Source organism: Mytilus galloprovincialis, chromosome 5, assembly GCF_965363235.1.
Source record: "Mytilus galloprovincialis chromosome 5, xbMytGall1.hap1.1, whole genome shotgun sequence".
NCBI lineage: Eukaryota > Metazoa > Mollusca > Bivalvia > Mytilida > Mytilidae > Mytilus > Mytilus galloprovincialis.
In genome coordinates this window covers 28,149,673-28,170,398 of record NC_134842.1, presented here as the reverse complement: position 1 = coordinate 28,170,398, position 20,726 = coordinate 28,149,673, and the positions used below count along the sequence as shown (strand labels likewise).

Here is a 20,726-nt window from a genome sequence, read left to right as displayed (position 1 = left end):
ACATTCTTGAACGACAAAACGTAACTTATTTGAAATGATCATTATTAACAAAGTTCTTTACTAGTTTAGTATTAGACTTCTGTTATTAGTCATTAATAAAAAAAAAAATAAAAATAAAATGCTATCAAACATGGTATTTTTGACATTTAACATATAAAAATATAATAGCTAACAAAATGGCTTGCTTGATATGTATTAATTAACACAGTTTAACGTCTTTAACATTTAAAATTCTACTATCACCTTTTAAAATCTCATTTTATTCATATAATTATTTACAACAATGCAGACTTTTGTTATTTGCCTGTAGGGGGCACCGATTCACTTTAAAATTCATCCGGTTAAAATCAGTGCAAAATCATTAAAGTAACAATAGCGGGTTAACAAAGGCCAAGAAAATGTGCTAAAAATAGTAACAGCTAAGCTAAATCTGGTGTTACATCGTCTACCTTAATGTATTTATGTGTAGCGATTTGCTAAAAATAGCAACCGGCGGTCTAGAATAACCGATCGATTGCATATTTCCAGAACCAATGATTAAGATAGTGTGTATTTTTCTTCTCATCATTGTCCCTGATCGGTAAGTCATTGTTTTATGCTCTTGTTTTTTTTTTTTTGTACTATTGATTCAGCTGCATTGGAATTTTGTGGTTAAGGAATTTTTATTGTATTATATTCTAGTTTGACAACACTGCCCCGATGATATATATTGCAAATACAATATTAAAGCAGTGCATCATATTAACGTTATATTTTATTATGAGTCACCAGCTGACCTTTTGCAAAGTGAATGTAATAGAGTGTACATAAGAAAATAATCTGTGTATCAAAATGCATTCAATATTTAAAGAAATGTTAATAAGAAAAATAATTGAAAAGTTTATGATGAATAATTTTTTTATTCTTTCTTAAGGGCGAAATATTTAAGAAGTGTTCAAAGACATTGTGTGTGCTACACAGTTAGAATTTTTGTATTTTTTATAACGTGTTTGCTTCAGACCATGAAGGTATTAATTTAAAGGAAAAAATGTCAAATGTCCTAAAATTTGAGGTTAGATATTAGATCTTTAAGTATGAGCGGGCCTTGGTGGGTTCACGAAATATTCAAAAAAAAAAAAAAAAAAGAAAAAAAAAAAGAATAAAGGAGAAAAAAGACAAGTAGAAGAATAGAAAACAATATAGGCAAACAAATAAAAAACAGAGAAAAATTGGCAAAACTAAATAAGAGTAGAGAATATTGACCTGAAAATTATAGAATACAGAAAAGAATGATCCCCATTTTGACCCTCAGTCCAGTATGGGCACACGGTCTCGGTCAGCGAACTTGTTATAGTATGTTTCATAAAATAACGATGTTTGAGGCTTAATGAAGTTACACAAAAAGTGACATCCTGTATCATGCTCTTCACTTATCAATAAGAAATAAAATTATTTTGAAAGGATCCATTTTTTTCAGTTTTCTCTTTCTTTTTTCTTTTGTTTTGTATAAACCATACATATTTAGGTTCTAATAAAATAGTATTTCAATGAATATTCTATCATATCACTTATACTGTACATGATTGTGTCCTAAAAATCAATATTCGTCTTTTATCATGATTATGCCATCTGATATATTACTTTTTTATAATGTTAAAACAATGATAGTCTCCAAAGAAATTTATCTGTAGTGAAAAATAATATAAAAAAAAGTGGTTTAATAGATTATTCATACATAAAACATAAATCATAGAGCAGAGAGAAGTTGCATGTGAGAGGAAATTACAATTGAGCAATGAATACTTTTTAATATCAATGAGTTAAGAATTGTAATATCATTTTATGTTAAAATTATTTAAAGATTACACCGATCACTCGAAATAAGTAAAAAAGGAAATAAAGTTGTCATTTAAAAAGGTAATGTAGTTTGTTTTGACAAAGTTGTAATGATTTTAAAATGAGCGAACTTGATTTTTTTTTTCAAATTGACAAACATTTGAGGTCAACACTGACCGGTCTGAAATTTAAATAGGACACCGAAAGATTGTTTGTGAAGTAGACTTAGTAAATACTATGTAAACGACCGTTTAGTGAAATCTTAAAAACTGTATAAGACTTTAAAAGTGTTAGCATTAGAACACAATGTGTTAATAATCTTCTATTTGTAAAGTATTGACCATCAAGGAGATTTAGAATTTTTAAGCTGTGAAAAATTAGTCTTTATTTGTTACTGAATATTAAAATAAAAAAATAACAAAACAAAAAGTTTTAATTTTGTACAAATTATGAATTTTATAGTCTTCCGTACAAGTTATAATATAATGGAATGTATTATAATGCTACTGTCATACAAGTGAAAGGTATGAACTTTCTGAATGCTGATATTTAAAAAAATATCATGGTTTAATTCTAACGATTTTGGAAATGTAGGACAAAATTTTAATCCATTAATCTTCTCACATTAGGAACTGATTAATATAAAGTAGTTTATGCGGCATAAGTAGTTTAACTTCGCAACTTTATTCTATGTTAAGATTAAAAAGTTACAAGATTTAAAGATCTACATGTTTGTTTAATTAAGGAATAACAGTACTGTAGTTGAAGAGTTGCCACCGTCAATTGTAGATTTGACGGTCGCAAATGCAGTTTTACTGGCGACGCATATTACATCTATGTTTCTATGATTGCGGTGTTAAGGATGTACTTAGGTGAGGTTAGGTAAAAATTAAGAAATTAAAATTGATACTTTAAGCTGGTAGAGCATCAATTTAGGATAAAGATAAGCTAAAAATATTGATAGGTCATGGACCTCCTTTTCGAGATATTTGAGATAAAAAAAATATGGCGGGAAAAGGCTGACTCGGACTTTTACCTTATATTTGCATTGGTATTATCTAAGTACATCCTTAAAACTTTTATAATGTATACTTATAACACGTGTTTGGTAAAAAGATTTAAAAGCTCAAGTAATCTGCTTAAATCAATTCAGGTAACAAAACTTCGTGGTCATATTTATATATTTTCATTGTATTAGAGGACTTTGTATATATAAAATGACCTAAATATGTTTACGGTAAGATACAGTACCATGCTATTTCAAAGATAGTTTGCAAACATTGAAAATGTAACATTTTTACACTTCTTCTGCTTTCATATTTCATATCTGGAATAACTTTAGTCTTTTTAACGATAATCCGTACGCGTGTGAAAAGAAGTTTCAAATGATAATATGTTTGTAGATATATATGTGGTGTAAGTGCCAATGAGACAACTCTCCATCCAAATAACAATTTTAAAGTAAACCATAATAGGTCAATGTACGGCCTTCAACACGGAGCCTTGGCTCACACCGAACAACAAGATATAAAGGGCCCCAAAATTTATAGTGTAAAACCATTCAAACGGGAAAACCAACGGTCTAATCTATATAAAAAACGAGAAACGAGAAACACGTATAAATTACATAAACAAACGACAACTATTGTACGTCAGATTCATGACTTAGGACAGGTGCAAACATTTGCAGCGGGATTAAACGTTTTAAATGGTACCAAACCTTCTCCCTTTTTCTGAAACAATAGCATAACATCACAACATAGAAAAACACACGATAAAATATCAATTGGCAGGCTTAACTCAATCAAAAAACGTAAATTAATACACTATGAACGAATAAATTTGATCTGCGATATATGAATGCAAATGCACAGTTAATAAAATATAATTAGGGACAAACATTCAAGGCCAAAAAGCAAACAAACAAGTCAAAACAAAGTCATGGCAAGACACCACTGTGAAATATTTAACTCTTCGAAAATAATCACTTTTGAAAAAAAAACCGGTTTTAATAATACAGGTAAATCTTGAAGTTTATACAAATGTAGTAAGAAGAAGTGAAAATTAGAAGATATTCCAAATAATCAAAGCTGGTATATAGACAAAGTCCATATTATTGGTAAATAACAAAAAAGCAGTATAAACATTATCAACAGGTCGAATTAACAAGAAAATAGAGTACTCGCAGTTACTGACAGCTTGTTAAAAGCCAAAATCCTTTTTTTTTATATGAAGTTTCGTAAAAAAGAAATATCCTAGGACATTCATATTGATATTGATCAAATCCAGAATTCAAAACGGTTAATCAAAAAATGATAATTTCGATTGAATAACAAGTAACATATCAAATAAATGTTAACATATTGTAAGCAGCTAGCTTAAAAGCATGTTCTAATATATAAGCAACACGACGGGTGCAAGATACAGAGGAGGATCTACATACCCATCCGGAAAACCTGAGATCAACCCCAGTGTTTGGTAGGGTTCGTGTTGCATAATCCTCGGTTTTCTGTGTTGTGTTTTGTGTATAAAACGGTTGTTTTTCTGAAGGTCTTTTTCTTTTTTAAGCATGACTTTGTCGAGTTTATAGATTTATATGTCATGTATGTATATCTGGTATCTTTCGCCTCTTTATTAAAAGTATATAAAGACTACATGTTAAAGGTATAAGTTTAGTATAAACCCCTGCTTTTGTAGGAGAACGTGTTCATTTTTTGCTCATTTATTTTTTTTCAGACACAGACCAGTATATATTAAACAAATGACATTAAAAAAATAATGCCAGATTCTTTCTAGGATATCATAATGTAGTAATTGTTCTATTACATTTGTCTTAAGCTTGCACCTGACAATAATAAAAAAAAGGAGAGCGTTTTCGTGATATCTTGATATCACGTAATTGCTAATTATAACTAGGACTACATTTAACAAATTAAAAAAAAGACATATTCTTTGATATTTAATGCTATAATATTCTTTGATATTTAATGCTATAACATTTTATTTAACGAAATAGTCTTTTGTTCAATTTAAGCTTTTTTGAGAAACGTGATATCCTAAAACTAAATCACCTGAGTCAGCTAATTTAATCCCATTAAAAGATTACGCAACATGAAATAAACATATGGATTTTTAGATTCTGTCATTTAAAGACAAAACAACTTATTTGACTTTTATCGTTAAATAAATAAATTTGGTGTATTTACTGTCTTCTGATTGGTTAAAAGAATTAGATTTATTTTCAATGTTATCAATTTTTATGAAGACAAGCCCACTCTAACGTTGTGTATTCATACGCAAACATCTGTGTACGTTGTTATTCGTATTAATATATATCTTTGAGCCTAATTTTTGATAGAAATTTATTTATAATGAATGGCAATAATTTATTTTGAATTTATTGAACCATAAAATTAATTTTTAACTCTTCACATTTAACATAATCCGCTTCGCGGATTATTCAATGTGAAGAGTCAAAAATTAATTTTATGGTTCAATAAATTCAAAATAAATAACAGCCATTCATTAAATGATTCTAATATAGTTACATCTATTTTTAAGTAAAATTCTGATGGAGAAAAATTGAAATCGTGCATACAGTTTCTCTGATGCGTTCTGTTTTTTTTTTTTTTTTTTTTTTTTTTTTAATTACATATCGGAATTATTTATGTCAAAATGGTTTCTGAAATTTAGCGTACAACGTATAACGTCGTATTCAATATAAGTTAACTGATGGATAATGAAAAATATGTTTACAGTTATAGACCCAGATAATTTTTTTTGTGTATTTTAATCATGCATGTCATATATGTATACTGTACATGTACATAAACGAAACGAGATGAGCAAACATGTAGTCTCCATAATTATATTAATGTTAATATTATTATTAGAATAATATACAACAAGCTTAATCTATTTCGACTTAAAAATGCATTCTTTCTGAATAAGAGGTGATGTCGGGGGTAAACGTCTGGGAGGCAGCAACCAAACAACACACACATTCACAAAACATTCATGGGTTAACATATGCTTTCCACCTGAGCATGTGTCCTTAGAATAAAACAACGCGAAGACCGTCCCATGTTAAAAAAGATTGTGAATACTGAAAACTGATTGACTATCAAAAATAGATGAAATCTGCCATCAACGTCCAAAGGAATTTGATATAGATTTTTTTATAAATGTGTGGATTTCAATACGTCTTTCAAAATCCTATGAATTGTTTAAGATGCTATTTTTTTTTAATAATAATGATATTAATATGAAGTCTATGATCCAATCTGCCAACAACATCCAATGAGATTTCGTGTACAATTATTTAAAACAAAATGTTGATTTCAATATGTGTTTAAAAAATCCCATGAATTGTATAAGCGGCTTAAATGATATGATATTAATATGAAGCGTGTAACTGGAATTAATGTTTAAAACATATTAACTGTCATCAGTATAGTGATAAATGCCATCTTAAAGATACTGACTTTCTTAAAAGAAATTACTACGCACCCTTGTTGTTTTCTAATCGACTGATGCGTTCGTTAATGTCGAATCACAGCCAATCAACTGATGAAGTAAAGAAAATCTATAACTACTGCCGCATAATCTAGACCTTGTCAATATAACTGAAAGTTGTAATCAGTTTTACTATAATTCATTTGTAGTGGAGATCTTAGTTTCACTAGAGAAAGGATTTTAGACTTACACGTTTTAGGGATATGCTAGTTAATTGAATTGAAAGGTAAGAATTCAAATTAGGTTTTTCAATAAAGTATGTGTTATAACTGGTAATTTTCTACCAGCTTAAATCATGATTTAATTTAAAAATAATTTGTATGAACATTAATGCAAAAAAATGTAAAGTAGTGTTTGTTATGTATCAATGCAAAATTACCATACACAATACAACAATACTACACGGTCTATCCTTACACACGGTGGAACTCGCATTTATCTTTACAAACCTAAACATTATTACAAAAAAAAAAATGCATGTTATTTAATGAAACGTTTTGAGTCGACACTGTCGTGTTTCTTACAATCTTACAAGGAATAGAAGTTGTTGTTAGGTTGCTGTCCATAATCTATGTAAAACACACATCCTTAATTTATAGATGATTTCCATTTGCTACTCCTGGATTATATGATCATTTGAAGTCTCTAAGTGGTTATACGATTATAGGTATAGACTTTTGACCAGTTATGACTATTTGATATACATTTATATATTAATATAACGTAAATACTACTACCGATTTGATATATTATCGAGTGTGCTGCACATTAATATCGGGAAGGGTAATATTAACCTTTTAGACGAGTGACCGTTCCAGCGTGATATCTGTGAGTCGAGAGTGACGGAGAGACTGCACAGGGAGATATAGGCAAAAAAGCGAAGGATCATAATCTGCGATTACGTTGTAACATCCTGCAAGGACGCATTATTCGATTTCTATAGAGAGAGACTGCACAGGGAGGTATAGGCAAAGGGAAGGATCATAATCTGTGATTACGTTGTAACATCCTGCAAGGACGCACTATTCGATATCTATAGAGAGTGACGGAGAGACTGCACAGGGAGATATAGGCAAAGGGGAGGATCATAATCTGTGATTACGTTGCAACATCCTGCAAGGACGCATTATTCGATATCTATAGAGAGAGAGTGACGGAGAGACTGCACAGGGAGATATAGGCAAAGGGGAGGATCATAATCTGTGAGTACGTTGCAACATCCTGCAAGGACGCATTATTCGATATCTATAGAGAGAGAGAGTGACGGAGAGACTGCACAGGGAGATATAGGCAAAGGGAAGGATCATAATCTGTGATTACGTTGTAACATCCTGCAAGGACGCACTATTCGATATCTATAGAGAGTGACGGAGAGACTGCACAGGGAGATATAGGCAAAGGGGAGGATCATAATCTGTGATTACGTTGCAACATCCTGCAAGGACGCATTATTCGATATCTATAGAGAGAGAGTGACGGAGAAACTGCACAGGGAGATATAGGCAAAGGGGAGGATCATAATCTGTGAGTACGTTGCAACATCCTGCAAGGACGCATTATTCGATATCTATAGAGAGAGAGTGACGGAGAGACTGCACAGGGAGATATAGGCAAAGGGGAGGATCATAATCTGTGAGTACGTTGCAACATCCTGCAAGGACGCATTATTCGATATCTATAGAGAGAGTGACGGAGAGACTGCACAGGGAGATATAGGCAAAGGGGAGGATCATAATCTGTGAGTACGTTGTAACATCCCGCAAGGACGCATTATTCGATATCTATAGAGAGAGTGACGGAGAGACTGCACAGGGAGATATAGGCAAAGGGAAGGATGATAATCTGTGAGTACGTTGTAACATCCCGCAAGGACGCATTATTCGATATCTATAGAGACTGCACAGGGAGATATAGGCAAAGGGAAGGATGATAATCTGTGATTACGTTGTAATATCCCGCAAGGACGCATTATTCGATTATCTATAGAACGAGTCTTTGCTAAATTATAATTTAAATCAGATTGTTAATTGCAAATAACGTGAAATTTGTAAGAATTTTAAATCTGAAATCAAATTCAAACATGGGTCCTTGTTTAGGATTGCATTAATGCATTTATTGATTGCTCTTTGCTTAAAGTTCAGTGGTGAATATTTCATGCATAATCAGGACGATTGATATTGAAGCGTTTCTAAAAAACAATATTATTTACAGACATATCTTAAAGCATAAGATCTTTCTTATTGCTATAAGGGAATGCTATAGGTGTAAATTAAGAAACATATGTACTGTCAACATATATAACCTTTAGTAATTTGTACATTGTAAATAAGTAGGTAGAAAAAGACTATTTGTTAGTCAGTGTATAAAAAACAGATTGTAATTTTTTTTTTTTTTTGTTAAACATTCATGAAAAAAAAGTCATTAAACTAGAAAGAGTTCGAAGTGTCGAATCATTGCATGTTTATACTGTCACATATCGATCCGGATATGTCCACCCTTCTGGAGCACATGAGGTCGACCCTGGATTTTGAAGTTATTTTTGCTGCTCAGACTTTAATGTTGTATGTTGTGGTTTGTGTATTTGTGTTTGTCTTTTGGTCATTTTTCGTTTTTCGTTTTTCGTTTTTTATGCAATGGTATATCAGTTTACTTTCGACTGATGAGTTTAAATTTCCCATTGCACCAGTTTATTTTATTGTGTGAAATGTTTGCCACTGGACAGTTAGCAAACACTAACAATCAATCAAGGAATATAAATCCTCTAGTTTCTTACAATATTTAAAAAAAAAACCTAACTCAAATGCTTTGGATACGCCATTGAACGAGTAATAAGTAAAAGTTGTGTGTGAATATAGAAAGATGATACATTATTTTATTCATACTCCTTTTTATACACGATGATTGCATTTTATTCCACATCTGTCAAACAGTAATATATTATATATATATATAAAAAAAAAAAAAAACATTCCGAGATTAAAAAAGAACAATATTCTGACGTCAATAATTTGAAAATTCATGACGAATTGGGGTCATTTGTAGTTCATATATGAAAAACATTTATTTAGCTTAGAAACAATCACTCTCACGTACATAATACAATGTTTACATGGACTTGTTTCTCATAAAGTAAAAGGATGGTGACAAAATCAATACATAATAGTTGAAACGTTCCTAGATGATTTTAAGAGTGATGGTATTAAGCGTTTAATTATCCAACAATATTAAAAACCTATTTTATATTTAAAAATAAACTAGGCGAAACACACTTCTTCAACTTATAGCTTGGCCTATATATAGCTATTTAAAACGTTTTCCAATATAGAAAAAAAAATAGTTTCCAATCAAATTAAAAATAAAAGTTCCATTGCATGGAATCATGGAAGCAATTACAAAACAAATGGAGTTTTAACACAGTTTTACTTTGAAAGAACTCAACAAAAAATTCAATTGATTTAAAACTTTTTCATTAGATACTTTTAGCATCAGAAACCTATAGCTAGAAAAATAGAATTAAGATTGTTAACGGATGCAGGTCATTCGATCGTTTAATTTGATTAGGGTCTTTTGAGGTTATTGACATTCATAAGAGTTCCAGAAATGACAGGTGCCCCCAGGAGACAATTGTTATTAGATTTCCAGCAATTTATATGGTTGCAGAACATATTGACCTCGGTAATTTCATTTGAGAACAACCAGACTGCAATTATTGTAAAAAGTACGAAACGTATTTAAAGAATTGCTTGCTATTCAATAGACTAAAAGTCAAATAGTATGAAGAAAGATTTTGTACCTTTCTAGATAAATATTGCCAGAACGGCTATTATAAAAACAATTTAAATGTATGAAGCTTTTTTTTTGTGTCCAATGAGATATATAATTTCACTGCTAATTCTTTTTTTTTTTACTTGCAATCTGTTTTGAAAGTATATACACTTGCTGTAATGATCTCATTTATATTTTATTTAGTAATTTGCTATCCAAAGCAGCATAATATATCATCGTTCAGTCACCCAGCTATGTAATATCTGCATTTTATATGTACGATTGACATATAATATATCATTGTCATTATTATTAGAACTTGTATGCTGTCAGTAACAACGATACCAGCATAGCACTAAATTATTCATAGGTCGCAGAAAAATAAACGTGTATTTTTTTTTTTATATCTGAATTCTGAATAGAAAACCCTATTGATCGAACACTATAGCTGTATATAAGCGTCATTATTGCACAATGTAAGTTATATAATAGGAGATACAGCCATTAACTTTTATGTGGTTTCTGCACAGTATGTCTGCCGTTAAAATTAGTATTAATATACTTTTGCATGATTTATATTTATAAGTTGTCCTGATTAAATACCTCTATATAGTTTTGCATGATTTATATATACAAGTTGCTGTGGTTTAATAACTTGAAGAAGGTATCATCTCTCTAATAGTCTATATAAACTTGAAAGGATGTTTTAACGAGCTGAAAGTGTGAAAGATAGCTAGGATGCTGTGCAAAGCCAAACGCTATTGTCAACTGACAATGGGAAAAACACTAAAATTTCCAGCCCCTGATTATAATTGAGAGAAACTATTCTTACGCATTGTTTGTGAAATTGTCTAGGCCAATATATCTACAATACAAAAGTTCTAAGCAGATCAAAAATCTCTATTACGCTAAGATATATTGCAAAGAATACAATATTTCATCATGAAATAAATGCTATAAAGTATACTAATGCACTTATTCTGAAGTGCATCCATCGACATCAGAGTGCACATTAAGACATACTTTTATATAAATAACTTAGAGCTTGCTTCCCGTAACTACGAGCACTCGTTTGATACGTTATTTTGTTTTACTGTTTTACTTTTTATTATAGGATTATTATATGTGAAGTGCAGATCTTTTTCGTAAGTGGTTCTTTTTTGTCATTTGTTTTGATTTTTGTGTTGAATGTAGATCTTTGAAAAAATGTCTGTAAAATTCATTCGCGATCAATTTTGAATACAGAGGCGATTTAGGTCTTGAAATATTGTATTAGTTCCTTTGAATATGGTGATATATATAGTATGTTGATATTTTGTTTATTTTGCGTTGGATTTGGTTTCATTGACGCTTACTTCCAAATGTTATGTTATTCATAAAGAAAATGTATTGCACCGAGGCACTGAGGCACCCTTTTAATGAAAACACTTTTAAGATCTGTGTACAGTTAAGCAATGTTGTAGTTGACACAGGACGTTTATCCGACAATCTATCAATGAATATGATATTATCAAGCCATCATTCAGTTGACTCCGTCCTGACATGAATGGCTCGGTCATGGGAACCTATGTCTGATATCTGTTTTATCCGATCTCATTAAATATTGATAGTTTACATTAAGTAGACGTTATCATTGATTAAAGCTTGCTATAGTTTCCATGTATTTCCTTAACAACTTTAAAACATGAATCAGTATTGATTGTTCTATACATGTATGCATATGATAAAGCCAATAAAACTGCTGGTCTTTATGATTTTACTATATTACCGACTATTTGTTCCTTAATTTCCGACCCTTAAGTAAAGTGATCATTGGCTGTTGATTAAAGGCCGTTGTTTAAATGGTATCTAATAAACGGATGAATTAACTGCAATGAAGTCTTAAACAGCGCTTTATTGTTAGCTGCTCGTTATTGAATTATTAATATAGGAGTAATATCAAACTATTCGAATTACAAGATGTAATGTTCTCTTTTAAATTAAAAAAAAAGTGGGATAGGTGAAGTTTTTTTCTAAAAAAGATAAGTATACAAACCTCCTTGTTCCTTTGTAAAGACTTGAATAAATGTTTCAATTAAAATAAAAAAGGGATACTTAAAGACAATGGTAGGCCCATTTTTATTTATTCAAACGAAAAACTAAACAAAAAATATCTCTTCCCCAACAAACAAATAAAAAATCGAAAACAAAAATCAAAAACAAATCAAATCCAAACCAAGCAACGTACATTAACTGTTTTAGGTCGATAATATTTTCCTTCAAGGCATTTCTATTTCGACTAAGCCAAATGGATTAAAAGCTAATTGTGTTAGAATGCGAGGATCACTATTGATTTGTGAAACTAGGTTGGAGTGAAGTTATATTCAAAACCCGACTGTGTAAACCAGTTTTCTTGCAACCAAGTGCAGTCAGATCACTTGGAATATATAGCTGTCCAACAACTATTGAAATCCGATTTGCTTTTGACTTAAAATAAAGTTGACTAAAGTTCAAATTGAAATGTTCAATTTTGATAACTGGTATTTATTACAGCATGTTGATTAATGGTTAAACTGAGTCGACAATTTGTTCTGCAAAAGGAGGGACATGGAATTTTAATTCGTAACACATGCAGTAAAATTATAAGCAATATAACTAAGCTTTCAATGCTGATTCATGTCTCAAAGTCAACACTTCAACAAAGAGAAAGAGTTCACTCCTCAATGCAGGTGAATTAGTCTAAGATTTCCCCTAGTACCTGGTTTATCGAATCTTGCTTGTAATGCTTATATAAATTTTAACGCATTGTTTTGTTTCAACAATATTTAGTGACGACTACACACCATCCATGCGTATTACTGTATCTTTTAACACCCTTCTGTATTCTGTTTGAGATTGTCATATGATAACGTTCCAGTGTGTGAAGAAACGAAACAAACATTATTTTTTAACGTTCGATGAATTATTAATTTAAAAAAGAATATAAGCTACATATACAGTTTTTTTCAAGTAAATAGATGAATAGCACCAAATTCCACAGATTAATCAGTCTAGAAATACTCTCTAGAAATGTGCTATATCACCAGACTTTACTTCGTTAATGTTTAATGTTTTCCTTACTTAAAAGCATCTACCCACGATATATCTTTCCGAAAGCAATAAACATGTTATTATGGGAAAACTCGGGCTGTAATAAAAGTTAGGTATAATATAAAAAATGGATGAAGAAAATCTACTCAAGTCCTGTGAAATATATCGACTTATAAATATTAAAGAAGTGGTTTCGAATTCGTGTTTTACTATAACGTGATTTTATGAAATAAGTAAATGACATTGACAGCTACGTGACTTGGTCGAGACTCCTATGACGAGAAAATGGTGGGCTGAACCATTTGTTTTGGCGCCAAACCTTTAACATTTATAACTGTTAAATGAAATCGTTTTGCACGTCTAGTCCAAAGTCAACAATGATACTCTTATTCAAATAACTATTCAAATAAAAGTAATATTCAATGTAAATTGATCAATTACATAATAAACCCTGATGACCATAGTTTTGCAGCTACTGCATTAAGTAAGAGAGGAAAGATAAAGGAATAATTGATATAGCATGTTAACATTATCACAAGCCGGAAATTGAACAATAAACCTGTTGACATTTGGCTTGGAAAAACGGTCGATGCTGTTTTAAGATCCTACTTTGTCCTAAATTAAAATAATCATGAAATTGTCGTTAATTTAGAAAAGAAGTTGTGGTATGACTGCCAATCAAACAACTCTCCACAAGAGAGGCAATCTTAAACCAACCAGTTGGTGAAACTATAATTTCTTACATCGTAGCTTGATATATATGTTGCAAATGGGCTGGTACAGAGGTTTATCTCCAGTTCTCTTTAGTACATTTTGATTTAAGTAGTATGATGGTTACATAGACAGAGGCAGTATCAATGAATATATGCAAGGTTGAACAAAGCGAAAAAGGGAAATTAACTAATATAAAATATATACATAATTTCCGACGTAGACGGTGAGGATCGTGATACTTTCTCAAACTTAAGTTTTCTACTTTTTTATGTCTTTTTGTCATTTTGTTGCGTAAGGGTCTGTTTTCTGTTGACATATGATGCTTGATTGAGCTATTGGTATCCTCTTACGTTAAGAAAATGTACGATACTTTCTATAAGTATTTTAAGATGTAATTAAAAGTTCGTCTTGCACATATGTAGAAAGCAATACAAATAACTTAAATCAAGTGTCAAATAAAGATATATATACATCTCGCTAGGTAAACGAAAAGATGATTCATATATACAAAGAGCAAGTACTGACAAATCGTCAAAGAAATAAATACATGCTGCTAGGTGGCTGCTAGGTTGACGAATAGAAATGTTTGGCATCTGAATCAAAGCAATGAGTGTTTCTATTGTTAACCTTCATCAGGCTAATTGATTTATTGGATGTAATTAACTGGTAATAAAAGAATATAATTGTTCAGCAAATACATGTATCATCTCGTTAGTGAATTGGACAATGTGAATAGATGAAGGCAAGGTGGTGCATACATATATATATAGTATCTTACAAAAACGAATGACTGCATTACATGTATACAATCATTTGATAGACAGTAATACACTATTTGTCTGAGCATATCATGCACAAAGGATCGAAACTACACCAAAAAATGTAAGCAATTTTCTTCGTGTATGTAGTCTGGTTAACATGTACCTAGTTATGAACCAAATACATGTACATTGTATTTAAATGAAATCCTTTAAGAATTATAGGTTGATGTGTATTTTTTCGAAGAGAAATTTAGACATTTATATCTTATCAACTGTAACAGACTAAACCTTATGTTGACGATGCCGACGATGACGTAATTTGGAAAAGCTTTTTTCTCAATTTCCCTTCGAATAAAAGAATTTTTGGTAGCTTAGTTCTGACTATAGTGTAAAAACCGAATTATCAAAAGATTCGTTCTAGTTTTATCAAATTATGTCAACTTGTCCTAGATCTTAAGTTTTTCCAATAATGGTAACAGTACAGAACGTATATCTCACTTAAGACAATCTTCGTGATAATTACTTATAATTGATTTATTTTTAAGAAACTTCTATAATTTGTTTTAACGTGGGAATACATGTATGTCTCTTGGAAAATAAAGGAGCGGTAAAATTTATGAAGTTTGAAACGCATTTGTGTTTCAACTGGACAGCAACAATATTTTAAACGTCAAACATGAAATGTAGAAAGAAACAAAAAATTGAAAGTTTACAAATATAACATTTATGATATGAAAAATTCATGCACGAAATTTTAAATGTTCAATAATTGATAACGAGGACTTTGTGTGCCAAAACGAAGTGCACTGAACCAAGGAATTGTATATTCAAATTTATAAATATACAATTCCTTGACTGAATTAAAGATTGAACGTATAAATCATTTGTGATTTTGAAAAAAAGGAGATTTAGGGGAAACATTAAAGAGACGGTAACAAAACGAAAAAAAAAAAAAAAAAAAAAAAAACCACACACCTGAAAAATTTGATATTTATTTAACATGTTTAACTTGTTTTCATTTCGTACCGTGAAATTAAAGAAAAAAAAAACACAACAACTCGATATGATAACTTCAGGATACGTTCAACTTGGTACATATGTTTCAGCAGTACTGTGTGACATGGCAGTTTTATATATATGGCTTCATTAATTAAAGATGCTTAGTAGATATAATTATATTACAAAATTGCATTGAAGCTTCAGTAGTTGCAAGTAATTTCCTTTTAACCAACAATGCGTAACTAAATTAATTATGAGTCCACTTTTATGTAACTACATCTCCTAATTAGTAATTATTAGCATGAATTTACTAATTATTCTTTATTTGTTGTAGGATGAAATAGATGTTGGGATTATTGTCAATATTGGCTAACGTTACTTCCTGGAACCAGCTGACGGGGTATTAATAATTACTAATACTCTGTAGGGGACGTAACTGTGTACGGGACGCACAATATATTATTGAATTAAATTAGTTGAATTATTCTGCATTGTAACTAGACTTTAGGAAACCATTAGGAAATATTTATTGAGAAGCTTCGCAGTGAAGGAGAAATACATGCGCTAAATCATAGTTGATGCTGATCATGAGAAGTCTACACACTGATTATATGAATTGTATGTATCAAGAAGGAAAAGATTGTGGAATTAAATAAAATGAAGATGGAAAATATAAGTAATTGTACATTGACAACCATAAATGAAAATGGCGAATCTATTTGTTATGAAAGTGAGACTGAAACGTTGAACATGGTTAAAACTGCAATCGTTGCTTTGTTTCTTATTTTCATATTTCTGGCAAGTGTTATCGGAAACATTTTAGTCTTTTTGGTGTTTTGCAAAAAACCAGCATTGTTGACAATTTCAAACCGATTTATTTTAAATTTAACAATCTGTAATTCACTGAACACCATTGTTATTATGCCTTTCATGTTTGTGACTATGATTTCAGAAGTTTGGATGTTTGGATATATTTGGTGCAAAGCTACAGGATTTATAATGAACACTATTTTTGCAGCAAGTACTTTAACACTAGTGGCGATTTCAATAGATCGGTATTGCGCAGTCGCAACACCTTTACATTATACTATGAAAATAACCAGAAAACGAGCATTGTTAATGACGATTTCTGTTTGGATTGTTGCTGTCGTTTTATCGGTTCCACCACTGTTTGGATGGAACGAATATGTTTTTCAATCAGACAAAGCATCATGCACAGTGCTATGGGCAACGCCTTCGAAATGGGACAAATTTTACACTTTGTTTCTAGTTTCTGTGTCGTTTGCATTACCATTAATAGTTATTTTATGGGGTTATATTATAATATTCAGAGCTGCAAGAAACAATAGTGAAAGGACAAGACGCAACAGCGTTATACCATCCAATCTGATTGAAGATTTGTCGCAGGTTCCCTTGAAAGACGACCGTCGACGCTATTGTGGCTTATCAAGGTCATGCAACATGCCTATTTTGCATCGACGTCGTAGTTCTAGCTCCAGAACACTTCCGTTATTATGGAAACGTGACGAATGGAAAACTGCATTGACAAGTTTTCTGGTTGTTTTTACTTTTGTTATATGTTGGTTGCCATATTTTATCATTATCATACTTGAATCAGTGCTAAATAATCCAAAAAACATTCCAGCGGAAATAGAAACTGTGTCTATTTTACTAGCTATGTCCAGTTGTGCAATAAATCCACTTGTTTATGTGTTCAGGAACAAATCAGCAAGACAAGAACTTAAGTTTGCATTAAAACTACAACGCCGACAAGAATTCAACGAGTCTAGGCGAGGAAGCACGTGTACCATGTTACGAGACGGTATCATCAGACAAGGCAGTACGGAATCGGATATTATTCTTGAGAAACCATTACATTTGTCTGCTACAAACACAACTCTGACTTCTCTTATAAGCGAAAAGGAACAAACGCAAAATCGCATGTAATTGTATAAGAAACTAATTAATTTATGGAATTCTAGTCAATCACATATTTTTACTAATAGTCCCTTGTCCTCATATATTTGTCATTTGACGTGAAGCAAGCACATGTAAATCAATTTATCAACCTTTATTATTAATTATTTTCAATGGCCACTAGCATTATTTTGTCAAAGTTCGTTTAACAGTCAAATTCTTTGCCGTATATACTCTAGATTGTAATAACTTCTTTATTACATTTATTAAGAAAGCAATTATAAATCAAAATGGTAATCCAGATGCAAACCTATGTGTGCCTTTCCCAGTGTTGTGATTGTTCAAAATTTTCATCACGAATGCATATTTTATTGTCACAAAGTCCTCTCGAACTGGATAAAATGTGCCCACATCATTTTGTTTCATTTTACGTGGGATTTGTTTGGCAACGTTGTACATGTTTACATATTTTTCATATTTTGAAATGGCACAGTTGTTTGAATTATTATAAATTTAAATTTAATGGTTGCAGGAATACAATATTACAAGATACAAAATGAAAGGACATTTTTAGTTTAGGGCTGTTTAAGCAAAATAACGCTGTGAATCCACAAAGCCACAAAAGATAATCATATGATAATTTGCTTTTAATGAGTATGTGGCTTCAACGCATTTACGCATTTTAGCGTGGCTTTTACGATTTTTTTTTAGTGTGGCTTCAACAATCATTTCTTAAATCATGTAAATTGATTTCTTAAAACATCTGATAAATATTGTGGTATCGATAACAAAACAATGCTAAATACTTGTTATTAGTGTTTTGCTTATCTGTTGATTTTTTCTAAAATACTATATCACCAAATTTATACGTAAATACGAAATCCTCGCCCGCTCATGTGAAAATTGTTAAGTAATAGATTCACAGTAATTTTAATATGACATGTATATAAAGATCTAATTCCAGGAAGAAAAAAGACATTATTCCATTTTTAATATCAAATGTGTTTTTTGTGTATTTGTTTAGTATCAATTATGTAAAACAATCAAATTGTTGACCAATTTATTATCTACATATCTAATTTGATATTTAATTATTATTTTTATACTTTTTTACATCATCAGTTTTACATGCAATTGTTCGTCCGTCATTGATTCATTGTTTTTGTTAACTTTCTATAGCAAATCAATTTGTAAACACGATTTATTCAAACTGTATTGTAATATCTTAACTCTGTGGTGTTGGTTGCTGTCTCTATGCTGTGTCGTACAAGCATATTCGATAGAAAAACTATGTATTTTGTACATTCTCCATTTTTCTATTGTAAGGAAAATAAGTTGAAATTTAGAAATTAAATTTGTGGTAAATAAAAAGCTTTAAAAAGGTAAAATATTAAGTAACTTGCAATGTAAAGCTAAATTTCAAAGAGACAGCACTCCAACAACATTATGCTTCAAAAATAGACACAGAAAGATGAACGACTGAAATCTCTTGCCAGCACAATCCTCGACAAATTGTTACTGAATTATAACAGACACAGAATATGATAGAAAAGTAATATTTTAAGATATAATGTTAAGTTTTTCAAAGACAATCAGTCCCTTAATTAGTTGTAAATTATATATTCTATTTTTTTTAACATATTGCAAAACCATTTGACATAAACGATTTTTTACATCATTCCAACTTGATAATGATAATTTATGTGAAACATTTCAGTACGAAACGATTTGTAGGATTATTGCTATAGAAAGCTTAACGTGTCCTAAAAATGGCTTTTATAGTAAAATAAAAAACTAGTTAACAACCAACAATATTCAACAACTGAGTATGATGGATTAAAATCGAAAAGACTGTATTAAGGAGGTAGACCTAGGTTAAGGAAAATAACTCTTAAAATCATCAGTACGTTTGTGTCAGCCATTTTCATAAATATGTTCTAAGCTTCTTGGATACATAGATTATTTCCAATCTGTTTCAGGTAAATGCTTAAAATTCATTGACGAAACTAGACTTTTACAAACGCATAATTCATTTAAAGAGTTATCTCTGAACCAAGGACTACCCCCTTAAGCTAATCATTTAAATTTCCTTCTTTGATATTTTGAATACGATCTGTTTTAAATTCGAATCAATTATCTTGTTTTATATATAATAATTCCCTGTTTAAAAATTTAAACGCTTTGGGTTATTTCATTGTTTGTACTCTAAAATGGAAATAACTTCGTTTCATTGGTTAAATTTCTTATGCTTTTAGATGTTTTTAACCAATGAAAACGGTTTGGTAACGCTTTTTAAAAATATATCCCAGAATGCATTACATTCTGAAAAGGCGAATTTAAGGAGCAGGACGATAACGACACTTTCTGTTCAATAAGAACGCAATTAAACAAGTTTTCAATGTAAACAGAAGCCACTTTTAGGATTTTTTTGCTCATTATCATAGAATCACTCATTATTGTTTTAGAGGGGATTATTACAGAAAGAGTAATTTTGTTGAATTTTGAAAAGAAAGAATTCATTGACTCATTCTCATGTTGGATCTCAGAGTGTTTTATAATCAAATATAATGGTTGATCGTAAATGTAATTTGTATTGAATTTTGTAAAATTTAATCCGTATAGTGTAAACGATTGGAAATGCAATACGTTTGTTTGCTTTTACAACTATTCGAAGACTTCAAAATTTTGAATTTTGAGAATAAGTGAATTTTTAGCAGCTGATTTAACACACTATCAGCATTTTTTAAAAGTACTTTAAGAAAGAAACAAATTATGATTATTGCTACTCAAATCTACATTTAAAACTCCTAGACTATAATAAGCAAACGGGATATTTTTGCTATCAGACTATGCTGTATTGATCTTATCACGTGATACGCAGTTAGAGGCTGAATAAACAGTCTTGATATATGAACTGTTTCCGGTATTCTTGGAAGAAATTAATCATAATTGGATATTTATTAATTAGGTTACGATGATATTAGAATAATTACACGTGATTGTTAATTTTATCAGATCACATCGGACATTTCCATCATGTAAACACACGACACGTCAGAAAGAAAAATGAAGTACCCTTACATGTACGTGTTAATTGCGATTAATAGAAACTAGAGAAGTTAAATGTTTAAAGAGTGCTGTTAGTTAATCAGGATACGCACCGAAATATTT

The 20,726-nt window shown here is 30.6% G+C and overlaps 1 protein-coding gene across 4 annotated transcripts; it reads left to right on the top strand.

The window, feature by feature from the left end:
* The first annotated feature begins 399 nt into the window (after nt 1-399).
* On the top strand, nt 400-20,049 carry LOC143075535 (G-protein coupled receptor 161-like). 4 transcript variants are annotated; one of them, XM_076250974.1, is made up of 3 exons: nt 400-580; nt 6,480-6,556; nt 15,973-20,049. In XM_076250974.1, exon 3 carries the CDS (start codon nt 16,296-16,298, stop codon nt 17,583-17,585), a length of 1,290 nt encoding a protein of 429 aa, XP_076107089.1. In that variant the 5' UTR covers nt 400-580; nt 6,480-6,556; nt 15,973-16,295; the 3' UTR covers nt 17,586-20,049. The 4 variants fall into 4 exon arrangements, with proteins under 4 accessions (XP_076107089.1, XP_076107091.1, XP_076107090.1 ...); XM_076250975.1 differs by lacking the exon at nt 400-580 and adding an exon at nt 2,962-3,052; XM_076250976.1 differs by lacking the exon at nt 6,480-6,556.
* The last annotated feature ends 677 nt before the right edge of the window (nt 20,050-20,726 follow it).